This window comes from Anolis sagrei, chromosome 1, assembly GCF_037176765.1.
Source record: "Anolis sagrei isolate rAnoSag1 chromosome 1, rAnoSag1.mat, whole genome shotgun sequence".
Taxonomy (NCBI): Eukaryota; Metazoa; Chordata; class Lepidosauria; order Squamata; family Dactyloidae; genus Anolis; species Anolis sagrei.
Window position 1 is genome coordinate 109,249,165 of NC_090021.1, and position 26,251 is coordinate 109,275,415.

General features: G+C 40.8%; 1 protein-coding gene across 1 annotated transcript in view; it reads right to left on the bottom strand.

Annotated features, from left to right (window-relative positions):
- Positions 1–6,644: 6,644 nt before the first annotated feature.
- The window catches only part of SH3BGRL2 (SH3 domain binding glutamate rich protein like 2), a 39,527-nt gene continuing 19,920 nt past the window's right edge, over positions 6,645–26,251 (bottom strand). Inside the window, exons 2-4 of the mRNA XM_060752954.2 lie at positions 23,834–24,019; positions 13,258–13,338; positions 6,645–11,499 (exon numbers count right to left, since the gene is read on the bottom strand). Of these exons, the coding sequence (XP_060608937.2) occupies positions 11,485–11,499; positions 13,258–13,338; positions 23,834–24,019 (282 nt within the window). The 3' untranslated portion in view covers positions 6,645–11,484. The remainder of the gene's footprint in view (positions 11,500–13,257; positions 13,339–23,833; positions 24,020–26,251) is intronic.

The window sequence follows — 26,251 nt, forward strand, 5'->3', positions numbered from 1 at the left end:
AAAACGTTTGCCATAAGAATATATCAAAGAAATATTGACTCTTTACAAATATTAGGTTTGCTTCACAGAATAAATTAGAGGTACCATCTGGGAATCAAAGATTATACCAAGGACTTTTTTTTCTAACGATAACTGCCAATTTTAAACAGTCTTGTGAAAACTGTTTCATATACATTATACGCTATACAGCTAAACTAATCCAAAATTGTATTATTTTCCTTTTTATTCTTCCGAAATTTTGTTTGGCTTTTTGAAACTCTTTAACCCCCCCCCCCCCCCCGCCCCCCGGTGAATTGTTTTAGTAGATAATTTTCCCCAAAATATACTTATGTGCATTAATGTATTTATGTTGTTGATGTTGTTGTTGTGTTTTTATTTGTGACTTATGGTGACCCTAAAGCATAACTATCATTGGGTTTTGGCAAAACATACTCAGAGGAGATTTTGCCTTTGCCTCCCTCTGAGATAGAAAGAGCATAACTTACCCACGGTTATCCAGTGGATTTTGATAATCCAGGGAAAATTCAGGCTCCAATTCTCAAATCACTATACCATGCTCATTGCACTCCTAGAAGGAAGGTAGGCAAAGTGTAACCCTAACTAAGATCCTCAGGGAGCTACATTTCCTACTGGAAAAATAAAATTTTAAAACCAGCAAAATGGCTAGAAGTCCACTTTTAATTGCCCAAAGTGAGCATGTTGTTGTTGTTAAACAGTACAGGGATGCTTTGAAACCTATTTTAAAACATAATTGTACACCTAGAGGCATCCAAAAATAGCCATTCAGTCATTTTTTTGGACAGAAGGAAGTCAGCCTGGGGATTTTGGAGATGCCAAAGGGCACAAACAATCATAGAATCATAGAGTTGTAAGAGACCTCCTGGGACATCCAGTCCAACCCCCTGCCAAGAAGCAGGAAAATCGCATTCAAAGCACCCATAACAGATGGCCATCTAGCCTCTGCTTAAAAGCCTCCAAAGAAGCCATTGTTCCGCATCCTAGTCTCCAGGGCAGTGGAAAACAAGCTTGCTCCCTCCTCCCCATGACTTCCCCTCACATAGTTATACATGGCCCTCATCATATCTCCTCTCAGTCTTCTCTTCTGAAGGCTAAATATGTCCAGCTCTTTAAGCCACTCCTCATAGGGCTTGTTCTTGATCATTTTAGTCACCCTCCTCTGGACACATTCCAGTTTGTCATCATTCCCTTCAATTGAGGTGTCCAGAATTGGACACAGTATTCCAGGTGTGGTTTGACCAAGGCAGAATAGAGGGATCTAGACATTATACTCCTATTTATGTAGGCCAAAATCCCATTGGCTTTTTAAGACACCACATCACGCTGTTGGCTCATGTTTAACTTGTTGTCCACGAGGACTTAAGATCTTTTTCACATGTACTGCTGTCAAGCCAGGCGTTCCCCATTCTGTATCTTTGCATTACATTTTTTCTTCAGGGGATTGTGTGCAGCTCCAACGTCATACTTTTCCCCACTCCTGGTACATATGCAAACCTTTTGCCTATTACAGCAAAATAATTTCCTGGGATTATCTCTAGTGGAGGGAGCATAGTTTAGTGGTCTGAACATTGTACTACAATTTTGGAGACCAGGGTATGAATCTTGCTCAGTCATGGAAACCCACCTCAGAGGAAGCCAAAAGCAAACCTCCTCTGAACAAACCTTACCATCTTTACATGCAAAAGACATGGGCCATGGGAAGAGAAGACTAGATTCTTGGGAAGGCTGCTGTCTTCCTACTTAAGATGATTTGTAGTGGAGAGATGTTTCAGCTGTCTCCTTCCAGGCAAATTGCAATAAAGAAAAGGGTTCTGCTGGCAGGAAGAGTTGAGCAATCTAATATTAAATACAAATCCTAGTCTTCTGTAATGGCTGAATGGTCTATGAAAGCATGAGAACAGCTGGTTTTCCCATCATTTCAGCACCAAGAGAGAAGACACTGGATCTGATGAATGTCTTCCTGAGATACAACTGCTAGAAAGAATAAAAAACTACAGTGCCACAAGGTGCTCTTGCGTGGTTATTATTACACCCAAGGATCAAAAGCCCTCAGTACAGTGGGTTCCTGCAAACCAGACATTATGTCCCGAGATGCAGCTGCAGCAGTCGACCGCCAAAGCAGCTTCAAAAAGATAATACAATGGAACCAATGAATGTGGCAGTGTCTGTACAAACCCAGGTGGCTATCCATTGACAAAGGCTGGGTTTTTCCAGGCCCACACAACATTTCCCTTTTATGTCTCTCAAACATCTGAGTTGGTGCCTTGAGCTCAGAACTAAGACAATGCTATGTAGACAAATCCTGTGGCGCACATATCAGTCATCTTCTGCAACATAATACTAAAATAAGAGACAACTATTACAGGGGAAGGGATAAGATTCATCCAAATAAGTCATGATAGCCATGGATAAATATTTGAAAGGATGTCATGAGGAAGAGGGAGCAGACTCGGAGCAATGGGTTCATATTACAGGAAGGGAGATTCCACTCGAACATTAGGAAAAACTTCCTGACAATAAGAACTGTTCAACAGTGTAACTCACTGCCTTGGTGTGTGGTGGAAGCTCCTTCTTCGGAAGCTGTTAAACAAAGGCTGGATGGCCATCTGTCAGGGGTACTTTGATTGTGCTTTTCCTGCATGGCAGGAGGTTGGACTGGATGGTCCATGAGATCTCTTCCAGATCTATGATTCTATGATTCTAAGTCAGGCCTGTATGTATCACACTTTGTTTATTCAACATTTGGCAACTCAAAGAATTTACTCAACATTTGGCAACTCACAGAACAGGCAAACTGCCCACATAGAAAATCATTGCATCTAAGACAACATCAATTTGTGCCTGCCCTCAGCCTGAAGTGGGTGCCTTATAGTGGCTCTTTCACAATGACGACTCACTAGTTTGCAATGAGGGATGGATTTACACAGGCTCAATAAGACACCTTATCTCCATCTCAGCTCTGCTGGAACACATATTTTTCCTCTCCTTCTCATGTGAAAAAACTTCTTAGGATGCCTGGGGCTTTCAGGTGACAGTCTTTTTTAAAAAAAATACCAGTTTTGTTCTGCAGTTTTGGGGAAGAAACTTTGAAAATACATGATTTGATGTCTGAATTATGCTCATGGTGGGGTGGGAGGAAGTGGGCCATTTTAGTAGGGGGTCAGCTCACTCAGGTCTTCACCTAGATCAGCCTCCTCCTTTTCTAACAGCCTCACTTTATAGAAATGTAAGTGGGCAGTCAGAATGAGGAGAAGATAAATACTATTTGATTAAGTGGATTTGCATAGATGCGCATGTGTTGCAGGAATAAAACATTAACATACAACCAGCTGCTGTAGTTGTCACCAGATATAAACTAATGTAGCAAAGATATATACACAGTAGAAACACACTATGCGGGTCCTGTGTAGCTTTCCAATCTGATTTCAGTTTGGATTAAAGGTGGATGCCAGTAAAGGGGTCACATCAGGGCAGGGATATTACACAGTGAGGCTGAGATGTAGCCCTTATGTCAATTCAGCTGCAGTCACTCAATGAAGGACATGCATGCGTCATGCGTCCCTCCACCAGCATTGCCAATACCCCTACAAAGCTCTGTTCCTCAATCATGGTTATTTACTTCAGACCACAAAGTGGTGGAAAAATCAGTGAACCTAGATTGCTTGAAGGGTTTCTACAAGGAAAGCAGGTCCCATTTGCAAAATATTTAACAAGTAAGGTTTTCACAGTAGACAGCCATATTGCCTCTCCCAGGTAGAAGTTCAGCGGGCCATGTGGTAACGCCAGGCTTAGTCTTGGGGACTGGATGCTTATTTCAAACAGCATGGAAAAGTCAGATCCTGCATTGCATTTCCTTTGAAAAGAAAATTCTAAGAGCCACTAGAGAAGGATCAGAAAACTATTGGAAGGCTTCCCATGATTTGCAAAAATACAAAACGCCATTTGGAAGAAGAACCTCTTAAGATAGGGATCTTCAAGGCAACCTAATGAGAACAGAGTGTCCTGAGTGAGCTAAGATTTGTAGGGTAGTAGGGTATGAAATCCTGAAGACCCTGCAAGTCTTGGCTGCATATCCTAATGAAGTGTTAACAAGATCCAAAGTGGACAGCCTCTCTTTGAGAGCTCCGCCAATGCAGTATTTGATCCTCCAGATGTTTTTGATCTTTAGGTCAGCATGGACAATGGTAAGGGACAGCAAGAAATGCAGTCCAAAACACCTGAAAGAACAAAGGTTCTTCAACACACACACACACACACACACACACAATAAATGATGAAGGTCTTCACATATTTTAGGCTTACATAAATTTCATGCTCCAGCTGAGCAACATTGTTCTGTCTAACTCTGAATAAGAAAGGACTAATTTCTTATAAATACCTCTTTCCCCAAAATACCACTTCCTCTTCCAGCTACAGAAGTGGTTTCCCCCTGGGCAAGGAAAAGGTTTTGATTGAAGTGAATACCACATTGTAGGAGGAATTTATAAGCAGTTCACAGACATAATGGAAGCAGGAGGAGAGTTTCATGAAGGTAGAACTTTTTTTTTTTTTGCTCCAGTCTTTCAAAAAACAATTGACAGGAAATTTAAATAGGAACAGGGATAATAATTTACAAAAATATGCCTTCAAACCCATTACCAAATTTTTGAAATCTAAACATTACATTGGTTTGTTTTTAATTTCTCTTCAGTCAAGGTGCTCTTGAGGGAGAGTTCACACATTACCCAGAGTCAACTGGGTTATGGCAATAGGTACTCAGCAATCATTGCAATCTGTGACTCTTTCATGATAATATAATTTTGATTCTACTTAAACTACAATTTTCCATGCTACAAAATCCTTGGACTTAAGGGAACTTAACATTCTCAGAGAGGTCTTCTAATGCAGGCATGGGCACACTTCGGCCCTCCAAGTGTTTTGGACTTCAACTCCCAGAAATCCCAGTCAGCTTACGAACCATTAGGAATTGTGGAAGTTGAAGTCCAAAATACCCAGAGGACCCAAGTTTGCCCATGCCTCCCTAATGCCTCTAACCAAGCTACAACTTGCAAGACACCAAAACAGGCAGCCAAGACAGTTAAAATGTACTGTATACAGTAGGCCCTTCACATTCACTGAGGTTAGAGATGCAGGGCCCCTTTATTTGATAGAATACCACTCTAGAAATCTCTAGATCCTTCTGCTGGGAGTCGGACACAGAATCATGGTGGAGGACCTACAAATGCCAATAAAACTGGTTTTTTCTAAGAAGCTTTAGATCTTCCAATGCAACACAATGGTTAGTTTCTGGTGAAGGTTGTCCATAGTCGCACTGGGGAGTCTAGAGCTTCCTAGAGAGAACATTTTAATCAAATCCACAAATAATCAAAAGTAAAGAAGTCAAACTCGCAAATGTGGAAGGACAACTGATGAGTGATGTGTTGGCCTCCCATTCACATATTGCCTTATTATGCAGTGTGGGTGAGAGAAAAGAACAGCTACACATTGGTGTTGCTGTTTGTCTCCACATGTGCTGCACTGTCCTTAGCTACAGTGCAGGTAGAAAGAGATCAAACAGTGCTTGAAAAACTTATTTTGGGGTTATACATTTCAGAACTCCTCTAGCCAGCATAGCCATTCATACTCTGAGCTAAACCACTGCTTATTAAACTATGAGTCCTGACCTCAAACCCTTAGCTCAATGTTGGGGTTGAAAAAGTTTGGCAATAGCAGAGGTTTTCTGAAATGTACCTAGTGGATATTTTAGACATTTACACAAATTTGTCCAAACGCATCTCCCTTTATGTGCCAACAAGAGTTTTAAGATTGGCTGGGAAGGCCCTGCTCTCAGCCCCACCCTCTTCACAAGCACAACTGGTGGGGACGAGAGATGGGGCCTTCTCTGTGGTGGCCCCTCGGCTGTGGAACTCCCTCCCTATTGGCATCAGACAGGGCCCATCCCTTCTGGTCTTTAGAAAAAAAAACCTTAAGACTTGGCTTTGTATGCAGGTGTTTGGCGAATAGGATATTACGGAATTAGACTTCAACAGCCTGAATAATGACTATGGATTTTGGAAAATGATTATGGGTATGTATGAGATCAAGAGTCAGCACTTTATATGGTTTTTAATCTGTTTTATTGTTAATGTGTTTTAATTGCTCATATATTTTACCTGTTTTTATAATTTGATTTGGGGGTGTTTTAGTTACGTCCACGTGGCATTGAATTTTGCCAGAGTTTGTAAGCCACCTTGAGTCCCTGCAGGGTGAGAAAGGCAGGGTAAAAATGAAGTAAATAAATAAATACATATTTGTTTGAAGTAAAACTCTGCGGAAGATGCTTTAGCTATATTTCATAAAAAGGAAAATTAGCCTGTTTAGTAAGCCTTGCAAATGTTGGTTTCTTATCAGTAAATGTTAGTTTTTATAGTTATTTATGTTTCTATATATCTAGAGTCACGTGAAAAATTCTTGGACACAAGTGGAAAAGGTTTAAGAAGCCCTAATCTAAGCAACTCTTTCCAAACCCTAGTTGCACAATGCAATTTCACTGTAAGACCAACATAATGTTCTCAATTGTTAATATTACTTTTCTTCTGCCTTTGTTTTGGCTATATATGATAATAAAGACTTTCTGGTCCAAAAAGTAACTCAAGAGATAATTTTATTAATAAATAAATCACAGTTGACTTGTACAAGTTAACCACAGTGCTGATTAACAGAGAGAGAAATCATGATACATCCACAGGAACAATACATACATAGGAATGATTAGTATATAAGGCTATATAAACACAGTTTCTCACCATAGTTTGCTAATAAGCTTAATTATTTCTTGACATAAGCACATCATTGGAAGATCAAAAGGTCAAAGAACTGGTTAAATAAGATGTTTGTGAACAAAAGAAAGGAGACTAAATTTTAAGACACATGAACGGAAGGATGCATTGAAATAATTACATTTTTTTAAAAAAACAATCACAAGGCTGTAAAACAATGGAAAAATATCAAGCACTTTGCAAAAATTTTAATGCAAATCGAAAAGCTCAACTTTACACTTAAAATCAAGAAGCAATCACCAGTGAGTTGAGCAATCTGGCACAGGCATAAGAACAGGACAGCTTTCCATTCAATCTTGCATTCTAGTAACATGCTCCTGCTGCCAAAAAATTAAAAATGTAAGGCATCTTGACAATATAGTATCTTATCACAAATATCATCATAACTAAAATTAGCTAGGATGTAAGGTGCTACTTTAAGCATGCTTTAGAATTTGTATGTGCACAGTGGAGTGGATAGCACAGTGGACTGTTAAGCCGTTTTCACCTCTTTTGGAAGAACACATTTGTCCTGCCATCCTGTTCCCTCCTTCTTCAAGGAGCTGCTCTTGGGACTTCCCTGAGCTCAGACCGCCTCCACAGGGCTCATTTTTGCATTTCGCTTTTACACACATTTGTGTTATTAGGGCTTCTTCATGGTTCGTTCTGGGTAGCTTTTCTTCCATTTCTCTTCTGCTGTGTCATTAAGATTAAAACTTGAACTGCTTGGTTACCTGGATCCAGAGGCTTCAAACTGTACCCCGATACAGGGCACATGACCAAAGAAGTGAAATCCTTGCAAATATTGTTTGTTGCACATTAAATGCAGAGTAAAACATTGAAAATGGTAGATGTTGTTGAGACAATAAGTGGAACATTTTTGGCTCCCAGTCCAAAAGAAGTCTCTGGTGGCAGTCTTACTGTCTCAGCAGCATCTAGCTATACCATTTTCAGCCCTCAAATTAATTAATGTGGAGCCCTTGTAGACTGGGAGATGATACGGAAATACTTTAAATACATTACAGTTGTAAAGTGTGTTACTTCTTTGAATGCAGCCAAATTCAATATTACTGGGCGCTCCTCAACCCCCTGGGCACTGACTAAATGCTTTGTTTAGGTCAGTGGTTCTTAACCTGTAGGCTGCAGACCACCAGTGGGCCACAAGAATGAACATCTGATCTGCAAGCCTCCTTTATTTTATTTTATTTATTTCTGCTTCTTTCACACCCTTCCCCTTGGCTAGACCACATCAGCTCTAGATTATTAAATATGGTTTGTATGTTCTGTATCAGAAACTAGAGCTGATGTGGTCTACCCAATGCAATTTTCTGAATCAGCACCCTAAATAACCAAACCAAAGCTAAAGTTGGCCAAAACTCATTTGTAACCCTTTTGGTACTAATGTTGGAGAGTGGTCCCTGGTCAAAAAAGTTAGGAATCACTGGTTTAGGGGATACAAGTGTTGATTAGAGTTGAGAAATAAAGAGATACTGTATACACGCATAGCTCTGCATGTGCAGTTACAAGTCCTCCCAGTGCCACACACCTATCAAGTCCCAGGAGGAGATAGTTCAGACAAAAGAGCAGGTCTCAGCTAGGTCATGGGAGATTTATAAAAATGAGATTGCACTCTCAAATGGAGAGCACCTGTGTCTTCCTTTCCATTGGGAAGGAAACAAACCTCCATGGTTCAATTCATGTTCCCACATCTTTCTTCACTGGTAATCAACAGCAATAGGAAGTCCCATCCTGAGGCTTGACAGTTGTTGGGTATGGAAGGCTTTTGGACGGAGAGCAATGACAACAGAACAGCTCTTGTGCCTGTCCAAAATGACATTTCAGCACGTGTAAGTCCTGACAAGATGACAGCCTGTCTTCCTCATTATGCGCTGCATTCAGAGGAAGAATTTCCCAACACCCACATACCAGTCTCTTTAATATCTTGTAAGAAAAACAAAATCCAATTTAAGTCAGCACCAGGGATGAGACTCATGTGCTCCTTCCAAATGTTGAACTCCTAGCATATCTCTGCATTGCCTATGTTGGCTAGGATTGATGAGACTTGTAGTCCCACAACATCTGGAATTCTGCATAACTCTCATCCTTCTGCTCTACAATATAATCTGTAGTTTAGTTCTGTATTATGCTTAATTCCCGCCGAAATGAATGAGACTTAAGCTAAACATGACCAACTTTCCCTACAACAGTTCAAACACAACAAACTATCTCTACTGTATTTCATCAAATCTTGTTAAAAGGGCTTTAAAATTATTAGATTCAATGGCGCCTCAGATTCACTGGGTTTTTTTTGTGGGGGAGGGGGAGTATTAAAAAACCAAAAACACTGTCTTACCTTGAGGAGAAGGAGGAAGGGCCCCAGCCCCAATGGCTCTGCTAAACCCCCCAATTTTTGTCCTCAGACTCAGCCAGACAGCTTTTCACTGTCTGGCTGAGTTAAGTACCACTTCTCCAACAAGGTTATAGATTTGAAAATAGACTTATGCAGACAAAATGACTTTTTCACACTCCCTCCTCACCCTACAGCAGTGGTTCCCAATCTTGAGTCCTCCAGGTGTTTTGGACTTCAACTCTCAGAAATCCCAGCTATCTTACTAGCTGTTAGGAATTGTGGGAGCTGAAGTCCAAAGCACCTGGAGGACCAAAGGTTGGGAACCACTGCCCTACAGGAAACATTGCACTGCAAAGAGGCATAGAACAAAAAAAAGGTGTTGTTCGTGCAGAATAATTTTTTAAAACATTCCAAGAAAATTGCTTTGCTTTATTTTTTTCAGAAACCGAAGCTTCAAAAGGGGGCACATTTGATAGCACCTTAGATTCATTGAAATACGGTATTTCTCTTTGGGACAGTAGCATACAACTTGAACTTCACACACGAGCACCTATGTTTCAATTTAGGATTTGAAGGTTCAGGATTGATGTAAACTGATGCATCAAGTGTTACTAGTTCTACCCAGGAAATCATTCCAAGTGATACCAAAGGTTCAGTTCTGCGGGTGCGCTCAGAATGTTAGACTACAATCGTAACAGATGCAAAATCAGCAGAAATTGAGCCTGTGTACCTTTGTGGTTCTGATATTTTTGCTCTGGCACAGTAGTCGGGCTCCAAATGATAATTAAGACTTAAAAAAACACTAAGCCATACTTATCTACACATTCATCTGAAAATAGTCTCGCTGGACTTTATGGGACTTCCTTTACAATTGAGTTTTTTTTTTCTGTGTCAGGAGTGACTTGAGAAACTGCAAGTCGCTTCTGGTGTGAGAGAATTGGCCATCTGCAAGGACGCTGCCTAGGGGATGCCCAGATGTTTTGATGTATTACCATCCTTGTGGGAGGTTTCTCCAATGTCCCAGATGAGATGCACAGGACATTATTAGTGTTCAATCTCACACTTTTCACTCAAAACAGGAAGGGGGGGGGCACAAGACTATCCAAACATTGCTTGATTGCATCTTCCATAATGATTCACCATTGGCTTTGATAGCTAAAGGTAGTGGCTGTGTTGCAGTCTAACAATACCTGGAGGGATCCACGTCCCTGATTTATAAGCATCCAAGATGCACCGCTGAGATAGAACGTGCTACCTTTACTACCGATGATTATGGCTCACCATAAGAAGACCCTAAAAACACCAGCCCAACCAGTTAGTGACACATTTTGCACGCTGAACATAATGCTTCTGTCTTCTGTTAAAAAAAAAAACCTCCTCATACCTCATTCCCTTTAAGGCAACAGAACTATTAACCTGCTTAAAATCCTGGCTTAAGTGCTTTTGCGGGCGCTGGTTACATTCCATGGCACTCTACAGGTTTTATCCTTTGATCTACCATTAATCCCATTGACAGCACTACTACTATAAGGTAGAAGAATAACTATTGAATGTATAAATATAAAATTTGGCAAATCAATGGCTCAAAGTGACAGACCTTCACTGGCATTTGTTCCCTTCTAGAGTTGAGATATGGTGGAAAGTATTGTGGCAAATCCCCTCTTTGAAGCTGCATGAAGAAGTTTTCAATCGAAGCAAACTCCTCAGTCCTGGAGGGATATCCATGCCTTCAAACTCTACAGCACCATGTCAGCCAGATAAGAGGTGAGATTTGTATTTGATTTTTCAAGGAGAAAAATGGCAATGAGCACATTTTAGCACAATTAGTAGATATTCTTTGGACAGAAAAATAGAAACCCTGTTCTTTCTTTCTTGATTTTGGAGAAGGTTTTTTAAAGGGGGATTTGATATTTTTGCAGCTCAGTGCTGCTTATCTTCAAGTTTAATTGGATTGAAGGTCATGTCTGTGGCACCTCTGATTCAGAGCCACTGAAGCTCTGATAATACATACCTGTACTATCAGATTCAGCTGCCGTTTTGAAATATGCAAGTCAATGGAATATCACCGCCTGCTACAACAATGGTCCCTGACCTTAACTTTAGATATGTTTGCAAATAAGGAAGAGAACCCACCACCACCATCACCATTTACCCCCATTTGTTTCCACCATTTAATTTCACCATGTCAGTGTCAAGCAAACTATTGATGGTGCATATTGGCTTGTATCACAGTGATCCACTAGGGAAGGTGTTGTGTGCTGAACATCAAGGATTTCATTCACCCAGACAATGTGCTTGTTGAATCCTCAAGGAATATTCTTAAGGCTCCGACTCCTATTTTAGAAAAAGAACAAGGGGGGGGGGGACAAAATATATCGTTATCCCTTTGTAACCTGCATAGTTTCTAAACTGTTGTACGAGTGGCTACCACCAAATATTATAACAGCAGAGTATCAAAACACACAGCTAATTGTTTCCCATACAACTATGGCAATAACACAAGATTTTAAAAGAACTTTTAATGCAAGAGTTAAAATATGAAAAGCCAGAAACAAAATCCAATAAGCTAAACTGAAGGCATTTTAAAATAGTTTCTGTCATGCAGTATAGCAGTGGTTCTCAACCTGTGGGTCCCCAGATGTTTTGGCCTTCAACTCCCAGAAATCCTAAGAGCTGGTAAACTGGCAAGGATTTCTGGGAGTTGTAGGCCAAAACATCTGGGGACCCACAGGTTGCGAACCATTGCAGTATAGTGTCTTGAGTGCTGGAGCAGGGCACTGGGAGACTAGTGTTGAAATCCCTAATCAACCATGGAAATCTATTTGGTGACCCTGGGAAGCCACACTCTCTCAGCCTCAGAGGAAGGAAATGGAAACCCATTCCAAACAAATCTTGCTGATAAAACTCAGTGATAGACTTGCCTCAAGGTTGATATAAAGTAGGAATGACTTCAGAAATAACAGCAATCTAAAAGGACACATTTCAAAGCCTCTCTGGTGTTATTTGGATATAATACTATAATCCCCTTAGGAGCTCCTGGTGCATAGCGGGTTAAACCGTTGAGCTGCTGAACTTGCTGACCAAAAGATCAGCAGTTTGAATCCGGGGAGCGGAGTGAGCTCCCACTGTTAGCCCCAGCTTCTGCCAACCTAGCAGTTTGAAAAAATGCAAATGCGAGTAGATCAATGGGTACCGCTTCTGCGGGAAGGTAACAGCACTCCATGCAATCATGCTGGCCACATGGCCTTGGAGGTGTCTACAGACAACACTGGCTCTTCAACTTAGAAATGGAGATGAGCACCAGCCCTCAGAGTCGGACCCAACTAAACTTCACGTCAAGGAGAAACCTTTACCTTACCTCTTTATCCACTGATTTAAAAACAATGGTTTCACTTACCTATACTGCAAAAAAATACTCTCTCAGCCACAGAAGTGTTTGTGAACTTCTCTAGCTTCTCCAGTGTGATTCTATGGTATGCTTTTGGCCCAAGTGTAGTCAAAATATAGGTTCTGCTATTCCCCATGGCTTCAGGCATCCACAGAGTGTCTTGGGACTATATCCCTCATGGATACAAGAGTCATACTGTAGTCTAAATAGATCCAAAAATGTGCTGTATTTCATAAGAAAGGAGGGATCCCTTTTCCAGTGATAAAGCATCAACTTCTTGATGCTCTATTAAGAGTGAAATCCTCAAAAATGTGAGGAAAACAGAGTGATTGCAAGGTATGACTCTTGCTAGTCCTAACTAGATCATGCATCCTGTTAAGACGAGTCATCATTATAAATATCAAACTCCATAGATATGGTCCCAGATCAAGCAAACCCATCAAATCAGTCACTTACCCAATTAATCAGTCTAATTAAGTCTCTGATTTGATGAGTCTGTGTTAAATGGGGACCAAAGTGGTTAAAAATTATGAAGATACCTATTCCACTCACTTCAGGTTAAGATGCTGACTAGAATACCTCACACTTCTTCATTTTCTCTTCCCACCCCCCAGATCACAGAATTCACCATCTACTACGAAAGAGATAGCACTTCAAACATGACAAGCAGCGTCTCATTATGCTTCAGATCATGAAATATTCACCTTTGATGCCAAACTAGGTTTCAACCCAAGAAATGTAAAGACGGTGTTGCTCTCCTTGGATTCAAAGAATGAGTCATAATCCTAAAGACAAGGGAAGAAAGAAAAAAGGAAGAACACGTCACATTTTAATGTTCCAACCCATTTATATAGCATTCAATCAGAATAACTGAACTACTGATAAAATAAAAAAATAGGTGCCTAACACTTCTAGAAAATTAGCATAATTCTAGTCTCCTAATTATTTGACAGTGTCTTGTTTTGTCATTGATAACAGTATAAATGCTCTGATGCTTCACGGAGAATTTCTGAAGCAGTCCGACGACGACGACGACGATAATTCTATTTCTGATTGAATAGCAGGTTAGACCAGGACTTCTTAAATGTTTCCACTGGCAACCTCTTTTGGTTTGTGACATTTTGACCTAACCCTGGGTATATAGATTTTCTGCAGAGTTCATTGTAAATATGTTAACACACTATTGTTAACATATTAGATGATATTCAGAATACTTTTTTACTGCTGCCAAAATTTTCAGGACCCCAACATTGAGCTAAAGGAACCCCTTTTGGGGTTTGAACCCACAGTTTAAGAAGCAGTAGGTTAAACAACAGCAGGTGATATAACCGTTGTTTAGCAACTTGAATTTGATTTTCCCTAGTCCTTATGGAGCCCACGATGGTGCAGTGGATTAAAGCACTGAACTGCTGAACTTGTTGACAGAAAGGTCACAGGTTCGAATCTGGGGAGCAGTGTGAGCTTCCACTGTTAGCCCCAGCTTCTGCCAACCTAGCAGATTCAAAACATGCAAATGTAAGTAGATCAATAGGTACCGTTTCTGCAGGAAGGTAATGGCACTCCATGCAGTCATGCCGGCCACATGACCTTGGAGATGTCTACGGACAATGCTGGCTCTTCATCTTAGAAATGGAGATGAGCACCAATGCCCAGAGTCAGACACGACTGGAATTAATGTCAGGGGAAAACCTTTACTTTACCTAGTCCTTGTGAACCACTTCAGCTCTCAAGTTAGCATTAGCCAGGGGAATTCCTCATCAGTTGGAGTGCTTTACCTAATGTGGGGCGCTGGTCATTTCTATTATTATTACTAATAATAATAATAATAATAATAATAATAACAACTTTATTTGTATTCCGCTCTATCTTCCCAAAGGGACTCAGGGCTGATTCCAAACAAATACAACAACAATACATCCATACTAACAAAAATTATACAACCCAACACATAAATATGAATTCCTCATGTACCAAGAATATATTTGTGTCTAAAACTGTTTCTTTCCTGAACACTCTCCAATGGCTTGTGGATCAGAACTACATCAGGGACCAAGCAAAACATGAGTAGGCAAAGTATGCTCCCTCCCGATGGTGTTGGGTGGCAAATCCCAGTATTCCTCACTACTGACTTTGCTAGCTAGGGATGATGGAAGTTGCAATGTGACAACAGCAAGACTGAGGAGGACAGTTTCTCCATTTTGTCCTCCATTCGTGCCTCTTTGAATTACACAGTATTGCTGGTCACCGCTGACCTCTGTTAGAGTGCTCAAGGGCCAGGGCTTCCCAGTTCTTGGGTGTCTATGCCATAGTTTTAAAAGGTCTACAGTCACCTACAGACACACTGCCAAGACCCTACACTTGGAAGGCCATCATACTCAGACAACGAGCGATAGCCTAAGTAAGGATAACTTTGAGCTGACCCTTTTATTATGCAGTTAAAACAGTGGTTTTGCAGTTAAATCAGTGGTGGTAAACAAAGGATAGAAAGCAACACATTATAATTATAATTATGTTACCCATCTCTCCCTATGGCTTAAAGTTAAAGCAGACAGACAAATACAACACGATAAAAATGCATATATCAAACTACACACAACAAAAACCAACACCAATAAAATGCTGGCAAAAATTCAGTTTAACATTGACTAGGTAGAGATGGGTCTTCAGTTGTATCTTGAATTCTGATTTAGCAGTTGAATTTAGTTAGATCATGCCTTGGTCTCTCAGATGTTGTCACACTGCAACACCCATCATCCCAGTCAGGCCCGTAGCCAGGATTTCGTTTCGGGGGGGGGGGGGCTGAATTTTTTTTCAGGGGGGTTTCGGGGGGGCTGAGTTTCGGGGGGGGGGCTGAGTCTGAGTGAAAGAGGGTTTAGCCTAGCAAACCTTTTGTATCGTTACCCCAATACCCCCATGCATATGGGATATATTGAGTATGGTGATCAGATCATGATATGAATAAACATAACAGTTTAAATAATGCACCAATAAGGCCTTTTCGCGAACCACCATGAAAATTTCGGGGGGGGGCTGAAGCCCCCCGAGCCCCCCCCCCCCCCCCCCCCCCCCCCCCGGCTACATGCCTGATCCCAGTAATGAGGAATGCAGGCAATTCCAGTCCAAATCCATCTAGAGGGGCTACACTTTGCCTACTCGTGCTCTGCTTGAAAGCCTTTTCATTTGGTTGGCAAATGCAATTCTAATCAATGCTAACAGAATTATTGGGAAAGGAGTTAAACCAATTTGATGCATAAATGTTTCTCTCAGTAGCAAGCAGGCAGAGCATCTTGCACAAATTACAAAAGCAGAGTGAATGCAGAGGGGGTGGCAGAGAAATAACACCTGACGGGTGATCAGGTGAGTCAGACCCCCTGCTTCTCCGAGATTTAATACACTGCCTTGCTCACAATGGGACTCCCTTCCAGGCTGAAAGGGCAATTCAGTTCTGCAGGAATGACAAATGAAAGCTCTTGCTCAAAGCACTGCCTTCAAGAGTTGATATTTTGACAAAGCCTTCAGAGTTGTTTTATAGCCTCACTTAGTTTCTGTTTGCAATCTATTTATTGCCTTCCCTGTTTCACTAACAAGCTTATCCTTTGAATAGGGGCTTTGTTTTGAAAAGATTTAAAAGATTCAGAAGGCAAAGTCCTCGTCCCCTGTTCATGAGCAAACAATCCTGCCCAAAAACCATTTAGCCAAGCCGTTTTTAAATAAGGCTCCACTACTGATATATTTCTGTTTCATCCAAGAGATAAAATGCCAATAAATCATGAATAGGACAAATAATCACCTGTGGAGGCATTTCAAAAGGAATACTTAGGTGGGTTTCCTGAGCATTGACATACCAAATAACTATGCAGTGACCTCATCACGCTAGAGAATGAATCCACTTTAAATTCGGTTGCTGCCTCCTACAGAATTCTGGGGTTTGTAGTTTAGGGAGGGTCCTTTAAAAAGCCTCACTAAACTACAAACCCAGAATCCGTAGGAGGCAGAAACCGGATTTAAAGTGGATTCATTCTCTTCTGTGATGAAGTAGTAGGTCTGTCCAAGTTGGCCTGCTCTGGACAGTTGAACTGATTTTGTAAGTGCTTTGATGGATACCCTTGAGAAAACCACTGCTAAAACCATCTTTAGAAACATTTTTGCAGAATTTATGTGGCCAACACTGTGTAGTGCTTTGAGTGTTGGAACAGGACTCACGAGACCAAAGTTCAAATCTTTATTTAGCCAACTAGGTTACTTGGAGCAAATCATTTATCTGAATAAACCTTGCCCAAAAAACCCTGTGATATGTAAGTCGGAATCTATGCAAAGCACATGACAGTAACCTTATGGGGTTGTTGTTGTGTGCTTTTGCATAGATTCTGATTTATATATAATGTATTTATTTCTATAGGCTTTGCACAGATTCTGACTTGTATTTGTTTATTCGTTCAGTCACTTCTGACTCCTTGTGACCTCATGGACCAGCCTACACCAGAGCTCCCTGTTGGCCGTGGCCACCCCTAGCTCCTTAAAGGTCAAGCCAGTCACTTCAAGGATACAATCCATCCATCTTGCCCTTGGTTGGCCCCTCTTCTTTTTTCCTTCCATTTTCCCCACCATCATTATCTTCTCCAAGCTTTCCCGCCTTCTCATTATCTGACTTGTAAATCATACATTTATTTCTATAGTGTATACACTGCCCTTTATACTTTACTTTCAAAAGCACTCTGACATCAAGATTAATCTAGTGTTTAATAGTTGCATTATCACGATTGAGAGTTTTCGCCTGATATAGACAATTGCCTATTGTTTTAGAATGTGTGAAAGACAAAGCAGCTGCTGTTTAATATTGGCTTGCTAATATCTCACATGTTCTCTTTATTTTCAACTCCTTGGGGGTCCTGTCCTTCTATCTATATGCAAGGACAAGAACTCTGTTGGGGAGGCAAAATAGCACCTGTAGCTCATTTATGTGTTGGCAGATAGCCTTGGGCTATACAGCGGTTGTCCTCAAAGCAACACAACTCTGTGTTCATGTTTCTGTTTTGTCATGTCAGGAGCAACTTGAAACTGCAAGTCGCTTTTGGTGTGAGAGAATTGGCCATCTGCAAGGACGTTGCCCAGGGGATGCCTGGATGTTTTGATGTTTTATCATCTTTCTGGGAGGCTTCTCTCATGTTCCTGCTTGGGGAGCTGGAGCTGACAGAGGAAGCTCAAACTGCTCTCCCTGGATTCGAACCACTGACCTACTGGCACAAGGGTTTAACCCATTGCACCACCAGGGGCTCTGGTGTTGTCGAAATCACTGAGTTGCTGTGAATTTACTGGGCTGTATGTCCATGTTCCAGAAGCATTCTCTCCTGACATTTTGCTCATAGCATCTGAGGTTGCCTGCTATAGATGTGGGCGAAACATCTGGATAGAATGCTTCTGGAACATGTCCATACAGCATGGAAAACTCTCAGCAACTCAACACAAGTCTATTGCTAACACATTAGGTAGGCTATATACACAAGAGCACACCTGACACAACTTTTTGATAAAAAATCTAGCGAACTGAGACATCTTTACAGGTTTTTTTAGATCGATACTTGCTTTTACAGATACAAATTTGCAGCTCAGAGAGAAGAGTTGACAAGTATGTTATTTGGAACAGAAAGCTGGCAGAGAAAGAAGTAAAAAAAGTTTTTGCACGTTTTATGCCTCTTGCCCCCTGACACAGAAATAATGGGAGATATTTCAATTGTGCAGATGAAAGATTTCATCATAATGTACCCCCCCCCCCCACACACACACACACACACACACAAAGCTGTTCTTTCAAAGGGAAATAATGTGGAGTGCCTGCTATGATCAACAGCTTTGAAAACCATGAAAATCTCTAGTGCCAAGGTAATCACAGGAATATCAACAATGCAATGCAGCTATTTCAAAATGAGCATCACGGATGGAAAACTGAACCAGGGATGTGAACCAGCTTCCTGCCTCTGGCCGGCCTCACCAGTTTTTATTTAGCCTTGGTTTTGTCACTTCCATTTTTTCATTTAGCTTTATTTTCTGCAAATCTTCTGCTTTGGGGGACACTACACAGAATTAAGTTCAAATACCATACTTAGGTAACCTTCAGGAGATTTAATTTAAATTTAAAATGGGTGCACCCAGGGGCTTTAAGTTGCCAGTGGGCTCTTCCACACAGCCCTATATCCCAGAATATCACGGCAGAAAATACCACATTATCTGTATGTGGATTCAGATAACCCAGTTTAAAGCAGACATTGTGGGATTTTCTGCCTTGATATTCTGGGATATAGGGCTGTGTGAAAGGGCCCTGAGAAGCTGGAAGGAAGAAGATGTTGGGATTGTATGTGGCCACACTAACCTAAGCCCTGGAATAAATTTTAACTGATCACGTTGTTGATTCTTTTAAGGAATGCTCCAATTATTGTCACTTAAATCCTACACCTCTTCCTAAGAGCTCAAGGGAGCAGACATGGGTTTCTCTCTCCAAACTTATAAATATATTCAATTTTCTGCTAGAGAGGTCTACCACACACTTCTGAACTATAGCTCCCAAAGTACACAACAGAATTGCCTAATTAAATTCTCAGTCCTTCACTACTCAGGGTATTTTGGAACAAGTAACTCACCAAACTACATGTTCCAAGATCCCTTAAAATGGAACCATGACAGTTAAAGGTAAAGGTTTTCCCCTTGGCATTAAGTCTAGTTCTGTCCAACTCTGGGGGGTGGTGCTCATCTCCATTTTTAAACCAAAGAGCCGGCATTGTCTCTAGATGCCTCCTAGGTCATGTGGCAGGCATGATTGCATGGAGCACCGTTACCTTACTGCTGGAGCCGTACCTATTGATCTACTCCCAATTGCATGTTTTCTAACTGCTCGGTTGGCAGAAGCTGGGGATAACAGCAGGAGCTCACCTCTCTCCTCAGATTCAAACCACCAACCTTTTGGTCAGCAAGCTCAGCAGCTCAGCAGTTTAACCTGCTGCTGCACAATGACAATTAAAATACTACAAAACAAATGATTCTAAACAGAACAGATATTCCTTATGATCAGAACCTTCCTGGCTCTGCTGACTAGTAATCCACCCTCTTCCTATCCAATTGGAAAAGAACTCCACTGGAGGCCCCTTCTACACAGCCATATAAAATCCAGATTATCCATTTTGCACTGGATTATAGGCAGTGTAGACCCATATAATCCAGTTCAAAGTAGATAATGTGGATTATCTGCTGTGATAATCTGGATTATATGGCAGTGTGGAAGAGGCCAAACTCAGAATAGCATCAAAAGAGCTGAGATCAGCAGGAACTCACTAAGTAGACTCGGGCAGGTTGTTCGCTTTCATCCTCTACAATTTAGGCCTTCTTGGATGAGTGGGATTAATCGTTCATGTTCACCTTATAGCAAGGGTGGGGAGCCTTGAGCCTTTACCACAGGCTGGGACTAATGGGGCCCAACAACATCTTAAAAGTGTTCCCCAGTCCCAAGATAATGAAGCACAGAGAGTTACGGTGTAGTCGTGGTTTGAGCACTGGACTGTGATTAAGGAGATTGGGATTTCAATTCCTTTCTCAGTCATGGAAATCTACTAGAGAAGTCACATTTTCTCAGCTTTAAGGGAAGGCAAAGGTATATCCTCCTCAACAAATTTTACCAAAAAACCCACCCCTGTGGTAAGGGTTGCCTTAGGGCAGTGGTTCCCAACCTGTGCTCTGCAAGAATGTAAAAATATGGTCCATGGTCTCACCATTACTACACTGTTGCCTCGAAACCACGTGGCAACGAGAGCAACTGGTCTTGCGAAACTTTCTTATAGTGCCAAGGCAACAAAGATGTTGGGAAGGGAGAGGATAATTACCCATGAAAGATTACTACTACCACATCAGCTCTAGGTTATCAAATATGGTTGTCTGGGGGGGGGGGGCTGTTGTGTCAAGAGCAACTTGAGACTTCTGTGGGTGATCAGATGGCGACTACTGGATGGCATATGTTCTGTATCAGAAACTAGAACTGATGTGATCTATCCAATGCAGTTTTCTGAATCAGCACCCCCAAATAACCAAACCAAATCTAAAGTTGACCAAAAACCAATTTGTAACCCTTTTGGTATTAATGTTGGAGAGAGGTCCCTGGCCCCTGGTCAAAAAAAGGGTTGGGAATCACTGCCTTAGGGTAACCGTACCTTGGTAATGACTTGAAGGCACACAACAACAATGAAATATTTGAATAGTTCAAAACACTACAAAAGTGTCATTTATTCATTCTATAGAGACACAACAGGGGACATTCGTGGATGAGAATTCAGACATGGCAGTCTTTGTGAATAGCATTAACTAGATAACTATGGCAATGTCATAATAGGGCTCCATTACAGAAACCCAACTGAGCTTGCAAATCAAACTGGTGTGTCAATGTTTATTTCACATAACATTTGCAGACAAGGAAAACATACCTGATGTCTTTAAACTGTCACAAGAATGCATCCCAGATACAGTAAGTATCGTTTTGTATATTGTGATATTAACTGAAATTAAGACAGAATTCCTGAAGAACAGGCAGGCCTTTTTAAGCCACTTAAATATGATTCATCCATTTTGCAGAAACTGAAACTATTTTCATTAGGACTGAGAACAGTTATGTTTTCTAAAAGTAAAATTTGTCATCAGTGTGTTTCATATCCAATGCCTGTAAATGTTTTAAAAACCCTGTGCATATTTTCTGTCCCACACACCCATATATACCCACAAAGGGGGGGGGGGGGGAGAGAGACTGAAGTAAATAAAAAATCACGCACACAGCAGGATGTTGTTGCTCTGTTACTCATACAATCAGCCAAAGATCCACCTTCAGATTTCCTGTTCAGCTGGAAGAAATCCTGCAAAGAAGTTTGCTTTAACCTTCTCTGTGATATTTGAAACATATGGAAAGGGGAATCTAAAGCAAAGAAATCTCTTCTAATTACAAAGATAGCTATCAGGCAGCTCATCAAGCATGGATTTCACTGCACATAAAACAGCTCTTTAACTTGAAAGGTGAGACCTTGGCTACTTTCCAATGAATTGCGTACTTTGCAGCAAAGCCAAGGATATTTTGTAGATTAAATTTAGTTCACCTTTGAGTAAAGCTCCCATTTTAACTTTCCACTTTCAACGCTCATCTACTCATAATGGTTAACTGCGAAGTTAAGTTTGGCCAAGACACTGTAAAGGATTAAATTAGTTACAAGGAATGCAACTCTGTTAACAGGACTGTCACTTAGGCAACTGCTAGCATCGGATGTTGCAGATTTGATTATTCAATGATTTGATTAATAAGTTCTTTCTAGAAATTTCTAGGTCCTCCAGGATGACTTTATGGTCAACTTCTACCATACAGTTGTGCTGGAGGAGCTAGAGATTCCTAGAGAGAACAGTTATCCAGGTATTTAACATCCTCCAGTGAGATTCTATGGTCAACTTCCAGGAGAATTTGACTGTAAAGATGAGTTGGAAGACTTAGAAATTCCTTAAGGAATTCCAGATAGGCCCTGCCCTTCCAGACAGGTTTTCTGTTTATCCCAGATTATCTGACAGCTCACAGATCCTTGCAGACAATAGGGAAAAATAATGTTTTAATAGGTTAATGTATACTTGGGCATATCCCATGGGCTGACAAACCTTGCCTAAGATGGCTTGTTCAGCCACAGGATCCTGAAACTGGAAAAGGAAAATATTTACCCTGCTGAAGATGGGATTTCCAAAGGGAGGAAGGTGCCTTATACACAGTCATGCTATTTGATCATTCTCTGACTATGTATTGTCGCAGGCTTTCATGGCCAGGATCACTGAAAATAAACAACATCTGGCTACCAGTATTTCAAAAACTCTAAAATTACAACAGTAAATAAAGAACAGAACTCAAACACAGGGGAACTCCAAACAAGAAACAATCAGGAACAGCTAATCACCTCTCTACAAAGGATTCCCCCAGCAGTAACAAGTCATACCTAAAAAAACCTGTCAGGCCATCAAATGCTAATCAAGGTGGCCAATTGAAGCATTCATACCTACCTCCAACAGACAAGAATTCCACAGATATATAAACCCAATTTTCCTAGTTTCCAAGAGACCTCACAACCTCTGAGGATGCCTGCCATCGATGCAGGTGAAACGTCAGAAGCGAATGCTTCTAGAACATGGCCATTCAGCCCGAAAAACCTACAACAACCCATATTCTCTGACTGGCAGCAATAAGGGTTTCAGGCAGGATTTTTCCCTGGCTATACTGAGTAATGCTTCATCTCTCCTAATGGTCTTCAAATACTAACCAAGCTCAAGCCTACTGAGTTTCTGCAATCAAACTATGTGCATTCAGAGTGGCAAAGTAACACAAACTGGATTGTTTAAAGATATATCACCTTCAGCCACTAGGTTAATAACTCCTAACTTGAGTTCCCTTAATGTATTTGACTTAGTCCATCTCCTAAGATTGAACTCCACTTTTGGTCATATTTATCTTAACAATTATTTGCTATATTAGAAGGAGAGTGTGATTCGCATCGGTCTGAAGAAAAATGAGGAACTATCAATTCTATTTTCCTCTACTCCATATACCTAAGTATGACCTGAAACCACTGTAGCATCTAGTAGCACCTACTCCAATTAAAGGTGCTGCCTCCAAGATATTCTGGAGTACAGTTCCCATGGGTGAATCTATGGAAATTGTGGGTTAAATCATCTTGAGTGTCAAAGATTCCCAACTCTTATTTAAAAAATGCTTCAAGATCAAGTCAAGTTCCGTTTCCCTTTAATGTTCATCATGCTGAAAAGTTCCAGAGAACTTGACAGCTTACTTGTCATTTTGAAAAATCCACTTGGCGTTATAGCAATTCCTTGTGGTCTTTGAACCTTTGGGAACAAAAACCCATCTATGATTTTTTAAAAAGGAATTGGTCAAAAATTTAATCCATGAAACTTTACAAAACAAAATGCAACTTTCTCAGGACCGAGGTTATCAAAATTTGGGATGCCACCACAGAATTACCTGTTCCAGAAAACAGCAAAAAACAAACAAAACTTCATACTCCTTGCCAATACAAAATATTGTGTTTTATATTTGCATGTTCATTTAGCAATGTAAATGCAGAACCATTTGTAGGAAAACACAATGAGCATTGATTTTCTTTGCTACTGGTCTGCTGTTAAATACAACAGATGCCTTTATAGCTTACAAAGATGAGTAATGAGTGGGGTTAGACATATCCAAAATCAGACATTGACAAAGTTACTTACTCCGCAGTACTCATCATCACTGAAAATCTGGGGAGGTAGCGGATTGCCTTGTGCAGGCTGTTTGTCCTTAGGGATGTTTTTATACATCCATCGCCTTTGTTCCTCTGACATAGTGATATCCACCTCTACAAAGTCGATCTTGTTGGCTTCCAGAAACCTTACAATGTCTTGCTGTCTCTTCTTTATCTGTGAAAAATAAAAATGAACCTTAGCACATAGGCAGTCTCTAAAGCCAGGATATAAACCAAGTTTTAACAACAACTGAGTTCCAGAAGCATTTTCTTATGACATTTCACCTACATCTATGTCAAGTATCCTCAAAGGTTGTGAGGCTCCGAGGATGCCTGCCATAGATGCAGGCGAAACGTCAGGAGAAAATGCTTAGAAAACAGTGGTTCTCAACCTGGGGTCCCCTGATGTTTGCATTCAACTCCCAGAAATCCTAATAGTTGGTCAACTGGCTGGGATTTTTGGGAGTTGTAGGCCAAAAACATCTGAGGACCCCAGGTTGGGAACCACTGTTCTAGAACATGGCTATAAAGCCCGAAAAACCTACAACAATCCAGTGATTCCAGCCATGAAAGTCTTCAACAATAAACTAAGTTACTCTCATTATAAGTAGTCCAATTATTTTCAAAGAGCAATGTTTTTCCATGCTAATATATCGAAATCCTGAATTTTAATTTATAATCACAAACTTATGATGGCAAACTGAGAAACAAAGATTTCGTTATCTACACATTCCTCCTGATGTTGCCATGTTGATTAACAATGTCATATGACAGAGACATCCTTTTCCATGGCCCCAAATCCTAGATTTCTGCACATTTTTCTTGGAGTCAGTGTTGAACTCTGCCAAATTTCCCTGTAGCCCTTAATAGTTGACAACTGGTTGCCTCTAAGGAACATTTTTAGCCAAATGTAAAGGCCATGATCTCATGAAGAATGCAATCCAAAATACACACAAGGCCACACAATTCTCATTCTTTTTAAAACCAGCCAGTTTTATTTGAATCTGTGGGATGTAATCCAGCTTTCTCCCTTTCACTGGCGGCCCTTCCACAGAGCCATATCACCCAGAATATCAAAGCAGGAAATCCCATAATATCTGCTTTGAACTGGAATATATGCAATATGCACTCAGATAACCCAATTCAAAGCAGATATTGGGGGATTGTGCAGATACTGAAGGACCTTGAGTCTCAGACCTGATCAACTGAACTACCAGTCTTAAACCCTTAGGAGCCGGTTTAGGAATTCTTGTAAGACTTAAATAATATTTAGGAGAGAATGGGTAAAATCTGAAATGGATCAATATAAACTATTTCATTGCAACTGAAAGTTTTTAGAACAATTTGGAGGTTCGGAATTTGCTTGTCTTACCACAATTTCAATAGATACACAACACACTTTAACCATATATGAATGTAATTACACCTTCTATAATCTGGAATAAAGTGCCCAGCTCTTTACACTGCTTCTCATAGGGCTGGTTCTCCAGACCCTTGGTTATTTTAGGAGGGCAAATAAAATGATCAAGGGTCTGGAGAACAAGCCCTATGAGGAGCGGCTTAAGGAGCTGGGCATGTTTAGCTTGAAGAAGAGAAGGCTGAGAGGAGACACGATAGCTATGTATAAATACGTGAGATGAAGACATAGGGAGTAGGGAGCAAACTTGTTTTCTGCTTCCCTGGAGACTAGGACGCGGAACAATGGCTTCAAACTACAAGAAAGGAGATTCCATCTGGACATTAGGAAGTACTTCCTGACTGTGAGAGCTGTTCAGCAGTGGAACTCTCTGCCCTGGACTGTGGTGGAGGCTCCTTCTTTGGAGGCTTTTAAACAAAGGATGGATGGTCATCTGTCAGGTGCTTTGAATGCGATTTTCCTGCTTCTTGGCAGGGGATTGGACTGGATGGCACATGAGATCTCTTCCAACTCTCTGATTCTATAAGAGAAAGGTCCCATCTATACTGCCATATAATCCAGTTTCTTAATGCAGATTAACTGCATTGAACTGGATTATACGGCAGTGTAGATCCTGCGAGAGAGAGAGAAACTTAAATATGCATTGAAGAAATCTGAGCTATAGACTATATATAAACAGACTGCATCTTCACTGCAGAGAGAAACATGCTAGAGGCAACCACAAAGGTCTTATTCACTGCCTGTACTTGCATTCTGCCCTTGTTTCTGCTGCTGCTTTTGGTTCCTTGGATCCTTCAAGGAATTAATCACATACAACAAGGAAACCATTAATCCTGTCCTGACTAAATCTCAATTAATTCTGCAATCACCTTTCCTTTCCTTGCTAGACCTTAAAGTGCTTCAGTGAAGAGAAGGGTACTCTCCTGTAGCACTGAAAGGAACCACATGACCAGAATTGCTTTGGCTGCCAGAGAGATACACAAGACTTCA